The sequence below is a fragment of the Octopus sinensis genome, linkage group LG10, assembly GCF_006345805.1.
Source record: "Octopus sinensis linkage group LG10, ASM634580v1, whole genome shotgun sequence".
Lineage (NCBI taxonomy): Eukaryota > Metazoa > Mollusca > Cephalopoda > Octopoda > Octopodidae > Octopus > Octopus sinensis.
Window position 1 is genome coordinate 68,381,182 of NC_043006.1, and position 21,529 is coordinate 68,402,710.

The 21,529-nt window shown below is 38.2% G+C and overlaps 1 protein-coding gene across 9 annotated transcripts in view; it reads right to left on the reverse strand.

Moving 5' to 3' along the window:
- The window catches only part of LOC115216751 (rho GTPase-activating protein 21-A), a 402,000-nt gene that overhangs the window by 78,941 nt on the left and 301,530 nt on the right, over positions 1–21,529 (reverse strand). For all 9 annotated transcript variants that reach the window (XM_036506766.1, XM_036506767.1, XM_036506763.1 and 6 more), the window contains 3 exons: positions 9,328–9,514; positions 8,035–8,089; positions 5,132–6,845 (listed from right to left, as the gene is read on the reverse strand). In XM_036506766.1, the coding sequence (XP_036362659.1) occupies positions 5,132–6,845; positions 8,035–8,089; positions 9,328–9,514 (1,956 nt within the window). The remainder of the gene's footprint in view (positions 1–5,131; positions 6,846–8,034; positions 8,090–9,327; positions 9,515–21,529) is intronic.

A 21,529-nucleotide genomic window follows, 5' to 3' on the forward strand; every position in this document is an offset into this window, starting at 1 on the left:
GACATCCACGTATTGTGCAGTTATGATTTAAGTAATTTTTCAACGAAAGGTTTTTAAGGTTCATAATATATCACTGGCATGTTGTGTTAGTGTAGGGAAGTGGGTTATGACACTATGAGGCAACTGTTGTGATACTGTGGGACAGTGTGTGGTGATAGAGAGAGATGGTGCATGAAACACTGAGAAGGGGTGCAGTGTCACACAGCAGGCAGTGCATTGTGAGACAGTGGGACAGTAAGTTGTAACATGATAGAGCAGCATATTGTAATGTGTTGTAGCACATTAGAGAGAAGGTCGTGACACTACAGAACATGTTTTGGAATTTCAGATTAGAGAAGAGTGGACAGTCAAAGGGCCCACAAAGTTAAACACTGCTTTAACAGAGAAACTGGCCTTAAAATATTTGTTGCAAGTGTGTGTGTGTGTGTACTAGAGTACAAATAACCAGAGAGAAAAACTGGATACAAGAGAAACCAAATATATTGTACAAGAGAGAAGACTGACATGATACAAACATATGATGCATATGGAAGATATGACATGGTAGGAGATTCTTGGATAAAGACCTGGTGGGAGGTGCAAGAGGAAGGAGTCCAAGGAAGAGGAAAACATGGGAAAAAATGATGAAAACTGATCTCAAAAGGTAGAACCTCATGAAGGAGTTGATAAAGAATCACAAGTGGAGAGTTAGTGGTGAAGACCTGTCCAACTCATGAAACCATGAAAAAGCAGATGTGAAAAATGATGATGATGATGATACACGCATCATTACCATCTTTATCATTGTTTTATGTCTGTTTTACATGCTGGCATGGATTGGACAGTATGACAGGATCAAACACTAGAGAATTATATCTTGTTTCATTGTCTTAGTTTTGGTTGGGTTTCTATGACTAGCTACTCTTCTCAACACCAACCACTTTACAAAATGTACTGGGTGCATTTTCCTATGACATTAGCACTACAGAGGTAGACTTTCCCTCAGCAAGTCAGATGAATCCTCTCAAATCTTAAGCTGTCTCTGCTTGATTCACCCCACAAGGTGCCATGTTGGGGGACTGAACCCAAAACCATGTGGTTAGGAAGTGAACTTCTCAACCACACAGTCATGCTTGTGTCTATAACACTCACACACACACACATGAGGAGGTAATGATAGAGAATTTATGACTATGTGAACTAAAGTGATATGATCTGTGCTTAAGTCAAACTTTACTATGTTACCAGAAGTTAGTGGTTAGCTATGGACACCTGAATTAATGACCTTAAAGATAGTAAGCAATGCTTCATCACACACACACACACACACAAACAGAGTTTAGCTGTGCTTGTTACTGAGTATGATATGGTACCTCATACAATGATTTTTCCAGTTGTTTTTGGAGCCTATGTTGTTGTGAGAAGACATAGACATCTTCTCAGCCCTTCCACCACTTGATCAAAAGGTGCAGCCCTCTCTCTACCCTTACAGTGGTTACATCATATCTAGGGTATTACAACCAAATAGAGGTAGGGGACTGCTGCACAAACATTCAGTTGGTACTCATTTTTAGCTGAGTAAACTGGAGCAACGTGAGATAAAGCATCTTGCTCAAGAACATAAAATGCCATCTAATCAAGGAATTGAACTATTAACCTTATGATCACAAGCCAAACCCCTAGACATTAGACCACACACCTTCAGATGTGTCCACGTACATACACACACACAGAGCTTAATCACAAATTAGGTGTAAGAGGGGTTGGGTACTGTGAACGCGCGCGCGTGTGTGTGTGTGTGTGTGTAGAGTGTAAAACAGTCAAAGGAAGGCAGGAAAAAATATGGATAGAGGGGGTAAAGCTAGTGATTAAATAGGGGGTGGTAGTGAAGTCATATTTGGTGACATATCTACAAGTTATCTTCATTAGTGAATAATTAATTATAAATAGAAATAGAGTTGTTTAATTAATGTGTCATTAGTCTAATTTATGTTGTTAATTACTGTTAGAACAGGTATGAATATCGCAACATCTTTTAATGAATCATAACTGGTAATTAATCTAATTATACAGTAGGCCTTTACTTGACCATCAGTTTTGTATGCATATGCATAAATATATACACTAATCACTTTGTGTGTGTGTACACACACACACACACATATAAGTATATATATATATATATATGTATATATATATATATATATACATACACATATATATGTATATATATATATTTATATACACATATCTATGTATATGTATACATAGCGAAGGTACATGGTTTAATGGTTAGGACATTCAGCTCACGATCATAAGGTTGTGAGTTCAATTCCTGGCGATGCATTATGTCCTTGATCAAGACATTTCATTTTCATATTGCTCCAGTCCACTCAGCTGGCAAAAAATGAGTTGTACCTGTATTTCAAAGGGCCAGCCTTGTCACTCTGTGTCACGCTGAATGCCTCTGAGAACTGCATTAACCCTTTTGTTACTGTATTTATTTTGAGATGCTCTGTGTTTCTTTCACTTATTTCAAATATAACAAAGAATTTAGTAAAATAACTTAGTTATCATTAAGCTAGTGTTAGGAGTATAAATTGTGACTAAGGTTTGGCAGAAGATTTTTATTCAAACCTTATGAAAATAAGACATATGTACTACAGAGCCAGAGCTGGTTTTGGCCGGGTTAGTAACAAAAGGGTTAAGGGTACATGTGTCTGTAGAATGCTCAACCACTCACATGTTAATTTCACAGGCTGGACTGTTCCATTGATTGTATCAGCTGGGACTCTCATGGTTGTAACCAATGGAGTGCTCCTTATATATATATAATGTTTGTCCGGTTTTAACAATGACCATCTAGTCATCCTGTGTGAAGGATGACTGATGACTTGTGTGTAGTGACTGTTTAAAATTGCAATGAGCTGTGTACTGTCAACTTTACTCTCTCATATGTAACATTATTCAATCCAGCATATATATACATGTATATGTATGTATAGGTGTGTGTGCGTGTGTATCTATCTATCTATCTGTATGTATATATATATATATATTTATATCTTTTTATCTGGCTGTAAAGCCATAGAAATAACTCAAGACCTGCTCAAGAGTTTCGTGTGTAGCAAAATGTGTGTGTGCATATACACAAACACACACACACATATATGTATGTGTATGTGTAAGAACCATTGACAGTTTGTCTTTTATTGCATTATCTAATCACACTCGGAACATCCAATGATGAAGTTCCAAACAACAATCAGACTTACATAAGAGACAATTGATATAAATTTTAAATATAATTATTAAAAAAATAATTATATATATATATATATATGTGGAGGCGCAATGGCCCACTGGTTAGGGCAGCGGACTCGTGGTTGCAGGATCGTGGTTTCGAATCCCAGACCGGGCGTTGTGTGTGTTTATTGAGCGAAAACACCTAAAAGCTCCACGAGGCTCCGGCAGGGGGTGGTGATCCCTGCTGTACTCTTTCACCACTCTTTCTTCTGTTGGCCTGCTCGCTTAGCCAGCGGGGTGGCGTCATTTGAAGGTTAAAACAATGTGAAGCACATTGTGACCAGTGATGTGTAGCAACATCTGATGGTCTGGTCGGTCACGTGATCACGTGATATATATATATATAATGTGTGTGCAAGAAACCAGTAAGTCTGTGATAATATATAACAAAAATTCTTGGACACGGAAAGACACTGACAAACATGGACAGTCAAGAAAACTACACTTTTGAGAAGGAAACTCTGTTGTGGCCATTTTTGTAAATAAAATTGAAACACCTCTAGAGATCTACTATAGGAATGTTATCCAGGTACACAATCTGCACAAAAAATAGCAGTTACAAAATAACTGTATAGTTAATGGAATTAAATATTATCTCTGATTAAATAATGATTGTATACAAGACTGTATTTTAGGGGTGGTTGCCCGGGTATATGGGTGTAGTATGATTATCTGTATGTGCGTGTTATAAGCTTGGGTGATGCTGACGTTAAGAGCTAATATCTAACAGTGCAATAAAGAGTTATTTCCCTTCACCTATTCACAAATGGAAAATGTTTTGCGGTTTCAAGAGTGGGGAAAAAAAGCTGGCAGAAATAAAAACAGATTTCATATTAAATCCCAGTTAGGCGCAAATAGAAGAATGGCGCGAGGATGGAGAATGGCTGGTCAATAGTTCTAAATTAAGTATAATTTTATACATCTGCATTGAAGATCGTGAAGATAATTTCAGTGAATGATTAGGGAATTCAGTTGCTGAATTACGAACAAATGGAGAGAAATTCACGCCCAGGAAACAGCATCAGCCAGTTTCCTATTTTATTTAATTCTTTTAAGAACTGATCTTGATGAAAAAAATCAATTAATAAATGGTAATGTCGATGATGATGATAATTTGACACTGAATAAACATGTAATGTATAGAGTAGAGGACATGAGTAACACCTATCATCAGAAAATGATTATACGCTTTCTACAGACAGAGATTGGATATCATCCAAGAAATCAATAGAATATATTATAAACAAAGGGTAGGTTAAAGAGAGGACAAACTAGGACTCCTAAAGCAGTGAAGGAAGCAGATGAACAAGTATATCTACCAAACTCACAACATCTTGCTTCCCTGAGCATGGACACATTAAAGCTCCAATATCTGGCAACTGACTTGACAGACACCCTTAAGATTATCCACTACCTTTTCAACAACAATCTTGGGCACCTTTTTGAATCCCATATGTCTAACAGTCGTGGACATGCTTAGATAATCAAAGAGCAACACAGCATCCATGACTTTTGGAAACATTTTCTCCTGCTCAGAATTGCAGAAACATGAAATAAACTACCCACATCAGCTGTTAGCTGTCGAGACACTTCATCCTCCAAAACTTCCATGTTTCCTGAAATTCACCAACAGTACATCTAATGCGCCCCCACCCACTTCTGTATTTTTTAAACAATTCATTGTTCACTTCCTGTGCATATTCTATGTACTGTTCATGCACTTTTGACTACTTTTCCTGATGAGCTGTAGTACACCTGAGCACTGCATACGATAAGTTTATTATTATTATTATAAACAGTTGAAGATATTGAGAATAACAACACTAACAAAAAAAGATATACTCACAATTATTCACAGTTGCATTAATACTGGTGATATAGGATGGTTTTGTGGTAGGTTTAAAATCCTTTCCTTCTGATCGGGTGATACAGGGACCATCTGTGACGTAACACTCTGAAGAGCAATTGTTCATGCTTGGTGTGGAATCATAGCGTGAATATGTATCCAATAACTTCTTCTCTAATTGAACAGGTGTTGTGTCCTGGTTTGGGGACACGGGAGTACTTAAACTTTTGGTCAGTGCTGCTTTATAGGTGGTTGTTCGTTCAGCAGGTGACTGTACTGGTGTACAGGTGTAGGTTTTATAATTATCCTGTGATAGCAGTCTCTCTGTGGTGCGGTGTTGTTTATAGTTCAATGGGATTACAGGTGAGGGCAAACTCACTTCACTGGGTTTGCTTTCAAACTGGGCAGCTCGAGTAGCAACACTTTCAAATTTAGTCCTAGAAGTAATTTTTTCTATTTCAGTTTTATACCTGTTGGAAGGTGAAAGAGGCACAGAAGATGGAGACTGTGTGTCTCTTTTGGAGGAGACCACACAGATAGTCCGCACTGGTGTAACACCAATGCTGTTCTGGTTATTAAGGGTGTTAGTGGTGGTAGTAATATTGTTACTACTACTGCTACCAACTGCACAAGGGGTAAACTCCATCTGTGATTTACGCTGAATAAGAACAGGTCTTTGGTTATATGAAACTGGAAGCACAGGGGCAGTGGAAGGAGCATTAAGGGATGTTTTATTTAAAACTGGTGTCCCACCCATTGTCTTGTAGATGACATGGCGGGACTGTGGGCTGGGTTCTTCTCGAGAATTGAGGGAGCGATTAAAAACACCATTAGAACTGTTTGAAGACTGATAAATAGAATGAGAGTTAGGTCGGTTCAGAGGAGATATTTGTAAAGGAGGATGTACCACTGAAGCCACTGCTGAATGTATTGGGGTACTGTGGGTCGTAGTAGCTTTGCTAGCTTCCACAGTTGAACTGTGGTCATTAGTAAGAAAATCAGTCTTTGCAGACAGCCCAGGTGAGAAAGTATTTGCAAAGGAGGATAAAGATGAAGTGGTCTGAGAACGAGGTAACATTTTGTTCTCAGAAGAGATGGTACGTAATGTAGTTGAGAAGGTCTGCCGTGAATCCTTGGCATTGTACAATGGGCTTTGGAAATAGGACTCAGACCGACTGACATTCTCAAATGATTCCCGTGATTGCAACACATTTTCACGAGATGTTCGCCTGCGACTGTTGCTGCCACTGCTTGACATATAGATATTATCAATACTATTAGATTTTTGCTGATCTTTCTTTGGTGGAAAATACAACCCAAAAGAGTATGAATCGATTTTTTGATCGGAAGTTTGAGCAGCACGTTGCTCAAACTCCCGCTTCCGATCCAAAAATGCAGCTTTATTCATGTTATCAGGTACAAGTGGCTCCCTCTGGAGGCTAATTCCTGATGAGAAAGATGTTGACGTCACTAGTGGAGATGGATTGATTTCCTTGATGGTCGTTGTTGAGAAAATAGGATCAGAATGTTGATTCTCTCCAAATGTAAAGGAAACTTTTCTTTCTTTGACACGATCAGGGAGATAAACAGTTGTTTCCTTCAGAGCAGACTGTGAATGAACGGCGGGTTTCACACTTATAACAGGAGTTGAGGTGGAGTGACTGCTTATAAACGTATCTGCTGATGTTTGGTTATAAGCAGTATTCTTATATGCCTGGCCACGAAGAAAAATCAAAAATTAATTTCAGATAAGCATGGAGATTTATTTGAAGAAATTAAGAAAATATTTCGACATTAATTTTGTGTTTTAATTCTTTAGAATCAAAACTTAATTCTTGTTTTGCTCAATTTTTGCATCAATACATGATAAATGATTGAGGTTTTGGTGGTTTTGATATGCAAGTGGGGTTCATATTTAAGTTTATTTCAAACAGTAATGGAACAGAACAATCGATTCTTTGTAGTGAAGACTTAAGAACAAATGAATGAATATAAAATTAGATTTTTTGTGAGCGAGGAGAGAGAGAAGAGAGGAGAGGGAGAGATGGGGAGAGGAGAGAGAGGGAAGAGGAGAGTAAAGGGAGAGATGGGGAGAGGAGAGAGAGAAGGGGAGAGGAGAGAGAGGAGAGAGAGAAGGGGAGAGGAGAGAGAGAAGGGGAGAGGAGAGAGAAGGGGAGAGGAGAGAGAAGGGGAGAGGAGAGAGAGAGAGGAGAGAGAGAAGGGGAGAGGAGAGGAGAGAGAGGAGAGAGAGAAGGGGAGAAAAGAGAGAGAAGGGGAGAAAAGAGAGAGAGAAGGGGAGAGAAGAGAGAGAAGGGGAGAGGAGAGAGATAGAGATGAGGAGAGAAGGGGAGAGGAGAGGGAGAGATGGGGAGAGGAGAGTAAAGGGAGAGATGGGGAGAGGAGAGAGAGATGGGGAGAGGAGAGAGAGAAGGGGAGAGGAGAGAGAGAAGGGGAGAGGAGAGAGAGAGAGAGGAGAGAGGAGAGAGAGGAGAGAGAGAAGGGGAGAGGAGAGAGAAGGGGAGAGGAGAGGAGAGAGAGAAGGGGAGAGGAGAGAGAGATGGGGAGAGGAGAGAGGAGAGAGAGAGGGGAGAGGAGAGGGAGAGAAGGGGAGAGGAGAGAGAGGAGAGAGAAAGAGAGAGAAGGGGAGAGGAGAGAGATAGAGATGAGGAGAGAAGGGGAGAGGAGAGAGAGGAGAGGGGAGGGGAGAGAAGGGGAGAGAGAGAGAGAGAGAGAGGAGAGAGAGAAGAGAAAGAAAGGGAGAGAAGGGGAGAGGAGAGAGAAGGGGAGAGGAGAGTGAAAAGGTGAGAGAGAGAGAGAGAGAGAGGAGGGCAAAAGAGAGAGAGAAGAGGGGACAGAGAGAAGGGAAGGGAGAGAGAGGTTGTTAAGTGAATGTCGTAACTTACCATCTGCAGGATATCTTCATTTTTAGGGACAACAAGTAACTTGAGCGATGAATCACTGAAAGAAAAAGGTTTAAATAGAGAGTTAAATGACAACTTTTGGAGACTGAGGATTCACTGTATGTTTAGGGTCCACTGTCAAGAACTCATTGTCCATTATGGGTTCATAGTTCATTTAAGGATTCATACAAGGAGGACCTTTCTCCACCTTCAACTAACCTTTATTTCAGATGACCTCTGACCCCAATTATAGGTTGTATATGAAATAAGGACCTTGAAAATACAAACTGGCTTCAGTTCTGTTGAGAACATGTATGGCATTAATGTCTTCAAGAAAGGCATGCATAACACCACACCTCCATTACACTTGCTCTAACAACAGAGTTTTGTTCTTCATTGAAAGAAACCAGTATTTTTTCATGTGATTAAGGTCAAATATTAGAAGAAATACATGAGTAGGAAGGATGGGTAATCTTAGTGTAGGATGAGTAGTTATAGTCCCTGGCAGGTAAAGAGGCTCTAGGAGATGAAGTAGAAGGAAAAATGGACATGAAAGAATAGAATGGTTAAGATGAGAGAGGGGAAGGGAGAGAGAGAGGAAGAAAGATAAAGAGATGACCAAGGTGGAGAGAAATGCAGACTAGCTGCAATATCGTGGAGGCGCAATGGCCCAGTGGTTAGGGCAGCGGACTCGCAGTCATAGGATCATGGTTTCAATTACCAGACCAGGCATTGTGAGTGTTTATTGAGCGAAAACACCTAAAGCAGCATGAGGCTCCGACAGAGGGTGGTGGTGAACCCTGCTGTACTCTTTCACCACAGCTTTCTCTCACTCTTCCTTCCTGTTTCTGTTGTACCTGTATTTCAAAGGGCCAGCCTTGTCACACTCTGTGTCACGCTGAATCTCCCCGACAACTACGTTAAGGGTACATGTGTCTGTGGAGTGTTCAGCCACTTGCATGTTAATAAATGAGCTGTGACATCAATGGTGCCAAGCTGTATCGGCCTTTGCCTTTCCCTTGGATAACATCGGTGGCATGGAGAGGGGAGGCAGGTATGCATGGGCAACTGCTGGTCTTCCATAAACAACCTTGCCCAGACTTGTGCCTCGGTGGGTAACTTTCTAGGTGCAATCCCATGCTCATTCATAACCGAAGGTGGTCACAAGCTGCAATATCAGGTTACTAAGAAAGCAATCAGCAATTACCATTAAGAGGACTGATGAGGTTCTGACACCCACAAATTGATAGACTGTTGTTAGTAGTTTCTAAAATGAATGAAAAGCATCAACTTTACCTGGACTGTATGAGAGAGATAACTTGAGAGTAAGTTTTTCCTGTAACAGGCTCTCCGTTGACGGAGACAATTCTGTCTCCAGTATTTAAACCAGCAAGTTCTGCAGGACTGTCTTCTTTCACATGCTTCACAAAAATAGTGTCCATCGGCTCCAAGTCACTAAGCTTGGTGCGTTTGTGTCGTCGTACTGGAAAGAAATGAGGAAATATATATAACAAAAGATCTGAAATGATGACGCAATCTTAATTACATTTTAATCATCATATTTTTAATGAAATACTATTTAGCCCCAGGTCAAGCCTGAATGAGGTGGTGGAATAGTGAAGTGCTCACAGAATACTGTATTTTTGGTATACATATCAGCATAACATGAAGTGTAAACATTCAGACATAGTAATATCTTTTCAAATCCTGCTGCATTTCACACAAAATTTTTCGTTTTGACAATCATCCTGGTGTATAAGTCAACCTACCATTTTTGAGTGAAAAATTTTGGTTTTAAAAATTTTACTTGTATGTTAGAAAATACAATAAATTTAATTAAACAATACTAAAGTTGAATTGGGACCAAGTAGATATTGTTGGACAATGATAAACTAAAGGCAAGGGAAATAATCCAAGACTGAAAAGAATTTGAATCGAGTTCCAATTTACTAAGATTGAAAATTGGTTGGTGAAAGTGGGAGAGAATGCAGGGTGGAAATGTTGTGTTCCTATGTTTTTTAACTTCATTAGGTAAATGGATAATATGGTAGGGAGAAATGATAGCGTTATGTTAAATAGATATAATGGTAACTCCTGTCATAAAATATGTTATACTCTTTACTCTTTTACTTGTTTCAGTCATTTGACTGCGGCCATGCTGGAGCACCGCCTTTAGTCGAGCAAATCGACCCCGGGACTCATTCTTTTTGTAAGCCCAGTACTTATTCTATCGGTCTCTTTTTGCTGAACCGCTAAGTGACGGGGACGTAAACACACCAGCATCGGTTGTCAAGCAATGCTAGAGGAACAAACACAGACACACAAACACACACACATACATATATATATATACATATATACGACAGGCTTCTTTCAGTTTCCGTCTACCAAATCCACTCACAAGGCATTGGTCGGCCCGAGGCTATAGTAGAAGACACTTGCCCAAGGTGCCACGCAGTGGGACTGAACCCAGAACCATGTGGTTGGTTAGCAAGCTACTTACCACACAGCCACTCCTGTGTTATGTTTTAATTAATTTTGAAAATATTTAACAATTGGAAGGAATTAAGAAACTAATAAATTTTCTTCATCAGTGTCTGGAACGTCATCAAAAGTTCTGACAGTAATCTTTTAATATATGAACAATTGAAAATGGATATCACAGAATCAGTGACAACAGTCTCAACTAGTTTGGTATCAAGTTAAGCATTATTGATCTCAAGGCAAAGGAAGTGGGTTCAATACTAGCTGAAATCTCATGATCTTAGATATTGCATTTTGTAAACATTCAGATGAGTACATAAATCTCAGCAGTGACTGTCTTACTATAAAAGCTGGCAGTTATCCTACAGTATACACTGAGTTATTTCCCCTTGTCTAGAAAGATTTGTCTTTTTCGAAACAATCTGTAACAACTTGTTCTTTCTGTGTGAATCATTATCAACAGTTAGTTGTATTCTACATTGTCATAGTGAGGTCGGGGGACCCCAGTAACCACCTTGTCTTGATGGGGGTGATTCAATGAACAATATACCGAAAATATGGTTTCCTGTCTTTCCCAACCACAGAGAGGTTTTAAACATTGCAAGCTAATGAAGCACACTTGCTAGTTATATAAATAGTAAAACTGTACCTCTCATGGAAATTGTTTTCAACAAGGTGGACTTATTCATTAATAGCTAAATCTTTTGTTAACAGTGACACACTGGTGATAGGTGGAGTGAGATTGAAACAGTTGACTTGCCAGTGCTCTAAACAACTTCGTTGTATTTCTGCTCTGACTCACAGAACATAACACAAACACTTTGATGGTGGTGGTGGTGGTGATGATGATGATGAACATGGTGACACTTATTTTTATGTCTGTTTCCCATGCTTGGATTGGTATCAGTCAGTTCTTATTTGGTGGGTAAAGCTTTCCTACAAAGGTCAGAAAGCCATGTCTCTCCTTGGTATCTCTGTTTTTGGCTTGCTTCCTACAACTGGATACCCTTCTTAACACCAACCACTTAACAATTCATACAGAATGTATTTTATCATAGCACCAGCACCAGAGAGGGTTTCATGTCCTCAGCAAGGCTACAAAGTTACCTTGATTTTACATTGCCTCAACTTGATTCATCAACCATTTTACAGGTACTATAAAGATGAATTAACTCTTTCAGGTCCATATTTCTAATTGAGAATTACTACCTTTGTGGCCTGTTCTGAGTATAATCAAGGATTTGGTGAGATTTAGTAAAATTTTTATCTACAAGTTGGTCAGTAGGACATAAATGTTCATAAAATTTTGATAGAAAGTTTTAACTTCAATGTGAACACTTTAAAATGGGAAGTTTTGTATCATAGAATCAGAGGTGGTAGTCATAGGTGGATTGGTATCTAAACTTACAATGACCTCAGATTAAATACAAACAGTCAAACTCATAACTGTAAGAATATTTAATCCTTTTTCTGTTAGTTTATCTCTAAAGACAATATAAATTGACTTTGATAGGTAACATTAATTTGAATTCACCTGTCAGCTATCCAGGAGAGATTTACATTGTTTCATAGAAAAACCCATCAAAAGACTGAAGCTAAGCATGAGCCTGATGAACACACACAGAAAATGAGATGAAAATATTATCTTAGAAAGAATGGATCTGATATGGCTAACCATATTCCTTGAGATTCTCAACTCCAACTTTATGTATCAAGTGTTGTAACAGATAGGGTCACTCCAGCTGGACTTTGGCCTTTGTAGTTACAGTTTAACCCTTTAACATTTAAACCGGCCATATCCGGCCAAAAGTATTCTGCCTGTTTTATGTTCAAACTGGCCAGATCTGGTCTCTTACACCAACCCTACAATATTGATTTAGAAATTAACAGCTACCCCATCAAAATCTCATAGCTACGAGATAATGCATGATTAGTTCAAAACAATGTGGATGAAGAAGCATTAATTTTGGCAGAATAATGAGAACACTAAAGGGTTAATATATATTACAGTACATCATGATAGCTTTAATCAGATTTAGAAAGGGAAACTGTCAGTGAGAAAAAAAGTGATATTGTACAGATAGAGGAGGGAAGGAGTATCTTTTCTATTTTCTTCCTCTTCATTCCCCTCCAACACACTCACAAACACATGCATATATATACAGGTATGTTTTTAAAATGTTACAGGTCAAGAAAAGTCAGCTTCTAATAAAATATACACATTAACTTGTGTACTGGCTACTTTTTACTCTGATTGTTAAAAAACATTCACTAAACAATAACGACACACATACAGGCACTAATCTTTATAGTGGTTTATGCATATGTGCTACTACATGGTTGACCGCCTATACGTGTGTGTGTGTGTGTGTGTGTGTGTGTGCACGTGTGCATAACTGTGCTTAAGGAGTATGTAGATTTGAGTGTCTACAGCTTTAAGTTTGTAGGTATGGTTGTATGGATGTGTGTATTTGACAGCATACTAGTGTGTGTGTGAACTTATATATACATGATAATGTGAGGAAGAGAAGTGCTGACAACCATTGATGCTGTTACTGTTTAAGACAAGAGACATAAAATAAAGTGTATTTTCATTGAATGTAGATGTAAAGCAGGGCCACTGACTGGCTCCCATGCTGGTGGTATGCAAAAAAAAAGCACCATTCAAGTGTGGTCATTACCAGTGCTGCTGGACTGGCTCCTGTGCATGCAGGTGGCACGTAAAAAGCACCATTTGAGTGTGGCCGATGCCAGTACCGCCTGACTGACCCTTATGCTGGTGACATGTAAAAGCATCAACTACACTCTTGGAGTGGTTGGCATTAGGAAGGGTATCCAGCTGTAGAAACTTTGCCAGATCATGATTGGAGACTGGTGCAGCCTTCTGGCTTGCCAGCTCTTAGTCAAACCTTCCAACCTATGCCAGCATGGAAACCAGATGTATGATGACGATGATACAATGGTCCATAGTTTGCAAGCTCCACCACCGACCCCCTGCACAGTCACTATGTTGTCATCAATCTCCCATCTTAGTATCCTCCACCTCCTCTGTCCTCATCCTGCAAAATGTCCACTGAACAACAACAACCAAATATATCTTCTCAGTCATGGGTGAAGAGATTAATTCTTATTCTCTACCTTGTCTTTTCTAATTAACTAACTAATAGATGAGCTTTTGTAGGTGAAGTAGATTATATTATTCCATATTTGACCACTATTATCCATGTTAGTTGAGCTCAATCAACCCCTGTAATAAGGTTGATTAAATCAGATACTAGTAACATTACTGTTCCATAACATCACTCCACATAAATAACACCATATAGAACAGCGATATTGGTTTCAAATTTTGGCACAAGGCCAGCAATTTCGGGGGAGGGGGTAAGTCGATTATATCAACCCCAGTTGATATAATCAACTGGTACTTATTTTATCAAATGCCAAATGGACGAAAGGTAAAGCTGACCTCAGCAGAATTTGAACACAGAACTTAAAGACGGATGAAATGTCACTAAGCATTTTACCCACTGTGCAAATGTTTCAGCCAGCTCACAACCCTCATATAGAACAGCAATATTATGCTGTTCCATGTGGCATTATACATAAACCATGATATGACAGCCATGTGATATAATATATGAGCCATGTTAAAGGTCCTTGTGGTGTTATCCTGTTCCCAAGCATACAAGTTAACATTGTATATGGTATGGACATGAAATATAAACATTCAAACACCATCACTATCGTTTTGATGTATAAATGGACCTACCGTTTTTTGGCTGTAAATTTTGGTTACAAAATATGGTATATATTATATATTCATATATACTAGCTGGCACCACGCTGTCAAAAGTGACGGCTAATTGTAGTATTTTATATGCAAATATAGATGGTAAATCAAATTAATACACTTGTCAATGTTCACATACATTCACATACTTCCCTTGTCCATGCACATACATACACACATATAGTCAGATTTTATTTTTTCAGTGTTGAATGTTCACCACCCCACCCCACCAGTTTGCCATCACCCCTTCCTTCTTTATTCATCTATCACACCTTCCTTTCTCATTCATATGTTGTGATGTAGAAAAACACAAGAACATTATTATAGTAGATATATATATATATGCACATATCAGCAATGATATATCAACACCCACAGGCATTTATTCCCTTACCAGTGATCAGTTTTAGTATAACAATAATTGTTTGAAGCATAGGTAGAGGACCAGAAATTCAACAACAGGGAGTCAGAGTTGATTACATTGACCCTCCCCCAGTACATGACAAGTATTTTACTTTATCAACCTGGTGGGATAAAAGATAAAGCAGTAGTTGATTTCAGAATGAAAAGAGCTGGAATAACTACCACTAGGTATTTGTTTTTTATGACATTTTCATGATTCTGACAATACATCATCATCATCATAAGGATCCTTTCTATTACAGGCACAAGGCCTGACATTTCATGGATGGGGGTTAGTCAATTATATTGTCCCCAGTGCTCAACTGGTACCTTTTTTTAAGCAATTGTGATAGGATCAAAAGTAAAGTTGGCCTAGGTCAATTACATTGACTTGTGATCAACTGGTACATATTTATCAACTCCAAAATGATGAAAGGCAAAATCAGCCTCAGCAGAATTTGAACTCAGAATGTAAAGGCAGACAAAATGCCTTATTGGTTTCAAATTTTGACACATGATAAGCAATTTCAACAGACAGAGTAAGTTGATTACACTGACCCCAATGCTCAGCTCATACTTATTTTGTTGAACCCACCAAAAAGACGAAAGGTAAAGCTGACTTTAGTGGAATTTGAACTCGGAACGTAAAAACAGACATAATGCCAGTAAGCATTTTGTCTGCTGCTGCTGCAATAATAATAATGATGATGGTGATGAGAAGAAGATGAAGAAGAATAGTTTTCTGGAATAATCACTAAGGGTCTATAAAAAACATCAGGGATGGTACAGGATGATAGAATGTTGGATTACATAAAAAAAAAACATGCAAAAGGAGAGACTAACAGTAAGAAGGAAACAATAAATTGCAAACGATGCATAATTCTGCAAATGAGAATCTACTGACGTTTGGCTACTCATTGAAATCTCACAAAATAAGTCTCCCTGGCCACTAAAGCAAAGGCTTTCTCTCTGTTGTCTGCATACTCAGAATAGGCCTATTCATTTTGCTGTGGCAAGAGTCATTGACACCCCTGTGGGATTGGAAGAATGGACTAGCCGGGCTCTTATAAAAAGTAGCATATTGGTTGAGATGAGAGAAGAGGTTGTAGGAGTCGTTGAGACTGTTGAGAGTTTGTATTTGTTAGAGTATCATGTTTATTGGAGGATTTTAAAGACCTTCGTTGTGTGAAGATAGTTGTGTGTATCCCTGCTTTGTGAAATCTGTATATCCAATGTATAGAAGGATATAAAACATTCAGACCATGACCACCACTCTCATCTACCAGGAACAGCAGTTTCGAGGGAAGTAGGGAAGATGATTACATCAACCCCAGTGCCCAACTGGTGCCTATTTTATAAACTTTGAAAGGATGAAAGGCAATGTCTACCTTGGCACAATTTGAACTCAGAGTGTAAAACCACAAGAAATTCCATTTAGCATTATGTTTGGTAAGCAAATGACTATGCTGCCTTAGCAATAATGGATGATGGTGATGATGATATATTCTTTTATTTCCCATTGGGGCATTAGATGAAGGGAACATTACAAAGACAGGTTACACTACGATATCAGCAATTATGTTATTATTATTATTATTTTTTTTTTATGCATCATGGTTAAGTTCCCATAACCCTCCCTACCTATTTCCAAACAATAACTGAGTCAGACCAGGTCGTTGCCACAGAAATATTGCTGCTGCTGCTGTTGCTTGTTTGGTGTAAACACAGAGAAAACAAGAGGTAATAGGTCAGATTTGGTCCATCATATGTATGATGACATTTACTGAGTGAACACATATACACATACTAAGTTATAGGTTGGCAATAAGTGTACACACACACCACACACACACACAATAAAACCTTTGGCAGAGAGTAATTCATAGATATTTGATCTGAAAAAAAAAAATGAGATCAAAAGTAAACAGTGAGTTGGTGGTGATTGTTGTTGTTGTTGTGATGGTGGTAGAGTTTTCCGGAGGTGGGTAGAGGGGGAAATCAGCAAAGTTAAGTAAACAAAAACCAGGTCAACATTTGAGACTTCATAGTGAAGATGGGTTTGACAGGTTTACGCATACACAAAAAAACAGAAAAGAAGGTTGTCAGATCTAGAGACTGGTTGATATAATATAAAAGGTGGGGAGAGGGGAATTACCAGAGATAACCAGTCATTTCTGGTTATAACAAAGACTGGAATATATCTACAAAGAGGCCACTTAGGAGGTTGCTCAATGCATTAAAAATAGGAGCCAAATCTCCCTACCATCTTCAAAAATATATGACCATCAGATAATTTAATTTTATAACAAAGTGTGTTTGAAGATGGTCATGGCTGAAACACCTTTGGTTATAGATCTGCTGGACCAGGAAGGAGTTAACTACAACTAGAACCACAACTGGGATGGATGCCAATAGAGGAAGATTAACTGTTATGTATTACCAAGATCATGCTAGCTGTAGTGGCACTAGTACACATTGATTGACTAAAACCACTTTAGATGTATATTGAACAAGAGCATATTAACTGTGTTGGCACAGGGAATATATTGACCAAGGCCACTATCTGTGGTGACTAGCAGGAATGTATTGATCAAAGCCATTTAGCTGTGGTAACTGCCAGACTTAGAAGCACACTGACCAAGGCCACTTTCACTCTAGAGACTAACACTGAAGGAGATCCCTTTGTTAAAAAATTCAGTTAAATCTCAAAATGTGCTTGAGCTACATGCTTCCACAAAAGACAAAGTGTTCTAGGATCATTTCTAGAAGGTTACCATTATTTAAGTATTCTAGAGTTATTTCAGTTATTTATGTTATAAAGGGCTACAATTATTTAAATATTCATATTTTTTTGCAAGGGTCAATATAAAGGGTGCTATTATCTAAGGTTATTTAATTTGACCAGATTTTATGTGGAAGAAGAAACTAAAAAGAAGATTATTCTTCAGATCTTGAAACCATGTGAGTTAAAGGAACAGAAACCGGAATCAAATCCTCTGCACATATTGGGTGGCTGGAGACATATACACATAAGTGTCTCCATGTAATGTTAAAGAGATATTACACTTAGTGAGTACCTGGTGGCTAGGAGACAATCACTTCTAGATTATAGGTGAAACAATCACTTCTATATTAATTTGAGGCTGATTTGAAAATTTGGAATTTCCAACAAGGAGTAAAGAAAGCTTACAGAATATACATATTTAATATTATTTTACCAACAATTTATAAAATTCCAAAAGATTCTAGTCTTTGGTAGTTATGAACAGCACTATTTCATCCTTTTTTGAATCATCAGCATACATTACATTTATAGTTTTAACATGTATTGGTTATAGACAGTTGATATTAGAGAATACAGTGTATGAAGGAAAGGCAACCCTAATCAACTTTGTAATGACCACCTGATAGCAGGACTTGTGAGATTGGTGTAACTGAGCAATGTAATCAAATGAAAATTAACAACAGGGGACAGTGTGAGGACAAATTTACAATATATCTACTGGTTGAGTTTCTGACAAAGGTGAGAAGAATGGGAAGAAGTTATCCACAAGTCCAGACACCTGGTTTTCTGCTTGTTGCAGAGTGGACTTGGCTAAAGGCACCCAAGGACCAGGTGGAGCTGGTGGTGTAAAAAGGAGAGAGAGGGGGAGAAAGAATGAGAGAGAGAGAACAAAATTTAAAATTTCAAGAATGTATGTTTAAACTAACATAATACAGAAATATTGAATTCCCTCACCTCCACACTCTAGCATCATTATTTTGAAAACACTGCAGCATTGTGGAGAACAGAAGAAACCATTATACCTCTGATCCCTACCATCACCAACCTTTAGAAACAACAAGATGGTCTCTATATGGCTGACTGACTTGATAGAGATAGTAGCCAAGCCTTTCTCCAATCACACCTTGCCACCTTGAAAAAAAATAAAATAGGCACAGGAGTGGCTATGTGGTAAGTAGCTTGTTTACCAACCACATGGTTCCGGGTTCAGTCCCACTGCATGGCACCTTCAGCAAGTGTCTTCTACTATAGCCTCAGTCCAACCAAAGCCTTGTGAGTGGATTTGGTAGATGGAAATTGAAAGAAGCCCATTGTAAATATGTATATGTGTGTGTTTGTGTGTATGTATGTAGCTGTGTTTGTCCTCCCACCATCACTTGACAACCAATGCTGGCATGTTTACATCCCCGTAACTTAGAATAACAGATGGGAAGGTCATGGTCGGAACACCTAATTATTGATCTGCTGGACTGGGATTGATCTGAGACTATAAACAACATTAGTTATAGCCATCAGTACTAACTACTACACTACACATTATTACGTTAGATGATGTAGTCCTTGATACATTAGGTTTGAATAAAAGATGGGATGGTCAGATCCGGAAGAGCTTTAATCATAGGTCTGCTGCATTAATTTGACCTAGGGACCAAACAGTAAGTTCCTATGATGGTATTTACTGTATTTTCAAAGACATTATTAGATGGAGACAAAAGAAGTGTGAAACATCTAGGGAAGAGAAACACAAATTGACATTAATGAGCAGAAAATTCATTTTTAAATACTGAAAGGAAACAGAAGGTTAAAAGCAGCAGAAAGTGGTAAAGTTCAAAGTACAGCAACAGCAAAAATAACAACAACATTGTTTGGTAGTGAAATAATCGACCACAAAAAAAAAAACAAAAAAAACTTAAGTCTGCATAGATCAGCTAAAATTACTGAAAGTTGATGGATTATTAACAACATCAGACAGTGCCAAACTTTGGTGACAAAATAATTCTTCCCTGGTAGGAAGTCACTTTACACTTACCGTGTGTCACTAGTCTGTGAAATATCACTTCTGTCCTATTTACAGGGACAAAAGGTTGGTCTGTGTCTATAAGTAGGTGATTTAGCTGTACAGTATATTAATAATAAGATGGTGAATGATGTATTTATGGGTGATTTAGCTGTACAGCATATAAACGACAGTAAGGATAGATGGTGTGTATATGATTGATTTAACTGTACAGTATCTTGGTTTTGAATTTGGCAACGGCAAGAACAGCAATTTCAGGTGATGGGGTAAGTTCATTACATTTGACCCCAGTGCCCAACCGATGCTTATTTTATTGACCTTGAAAGGATGAAAGACAAGGTTGACCGTGGCAGAATTTGAACTCTGAACACAAAAAGATGGATGAAATACCACCAAGCATTTTGCCTGGTGTGCAAACAATTCTGTCAGCTTACTGCCATCACTTATAGTATATTAATGACAACAGGGAGCGGTGTATAGCTGGGTAATTAACTGCACAGTATATTAACGACACATCAATTCAAACCCACCAATGTTGAGGTAATTGGGATTTCAGTGTTTTGTGAATAACATTTACAGTTGTCTACCCTGTTTTGGGGATTACCTCTCCTCAATTAAAGGTAAAGTGGTGATTAATTAAAAGGTAGAGTCTTGATTATTAAAGGTAAAGACTTCATTAATTAAAGGTAGAGTGTTAACTAATTAAATGTAAGAGACACGATTAATTAAAAGTGTTGATTAATTAAAGGTAAAGTGCTGATTAATTAAAGTCTCACTGGTGTGTTAAATATTTACTAAGTGAAGGCTCTAGTTTGGTTCAGAACCTTGTTGTCTCAACAGATATACATCAATACATAAAGCTGTTGGGTTTAATGCTTGATGGAAGTGAGGGGTGGCGATGGCAGTATTGATGATGGTGATGATGATGATGACAGTGGTAGTGATGATGGTGGTAGTAGTGATGACTGCAATGTTTGGTGGTGACTACGATAATGGTGGTGATGGTGATGATGATAGAGATTGGTAGTAGTAGTAGTGTTGGTTGAGACTAATAGTGATGATGGTGGTTGTTGTTGTTTAGCCCTAGGCTTACCATAATAGAGCACACAGAACTACGTAAAAAGGCATCCCAGTCAGGCGAGAGTGGTGGTATTAATAAGGATGGTGGTTCGTGGTGGTAATGATGGTGATATTAATGTAGTTTGTAATGGTGGTGATGATTGTTGCTGTTGAGCCCCAGGTCAGTGTTTATCAAGCAGACCTATGATCAAAAGTATTCAAGCCATGACCATCCCAGATTTTTACAAAAATCTTCACTTACATTTATTAAATGTCATATGAGATTAATGAATTACTGGTGCATTAATAGATTAATAAATTATTAGAGTTTTGTTTCAGTCCTGTGGTGGGATTTCACCAGGGGCAAGCAATCCATTTTAACTGTCCTCTTAAAGTATCTATGGATAATTAAAATAAGAACTCAGTCACTGGTGACAGCTCAACACAGGACTGAAAGTGGTCCAGCAGCTAAACCCACATTTCCTGTCCACAAACCTATTTTATATAAAGGCAAGGTATTTTCATCATCTTTATACATGCAACATGGGTTAAAATCTATAGATTCTGTAGTGTAACATCATATAAGATTGAAGGGTCTCATTTGAGGGCAATTTGGGTGCTATTTCTAACAGGTCAAGCATCCATGTAGAAGCTCCCTTGTAGAGTTATAACAGTATCAGTTATTTGTAATACTGTTGACCTTAATCTTATTGGATGGGGAGGCACTAACATTTGTAGAAAAACGATTAAATAACTCAATGTATTTAATATATAGAGCATCAGAAAGCTCTGTAGAAATAATCAATATCAGTCTTGACTAATATATTTTAATTATTTCAGAAAATATGGGTGACAACTCTGGGCATGTTCCAGTGTTATTGCAACCTTCTCAGTGAAACAGACTTGCCAAAGTATCGTCTGAAGAATCTCAAAGTATACAAGACTATTTAATGGTTGATCT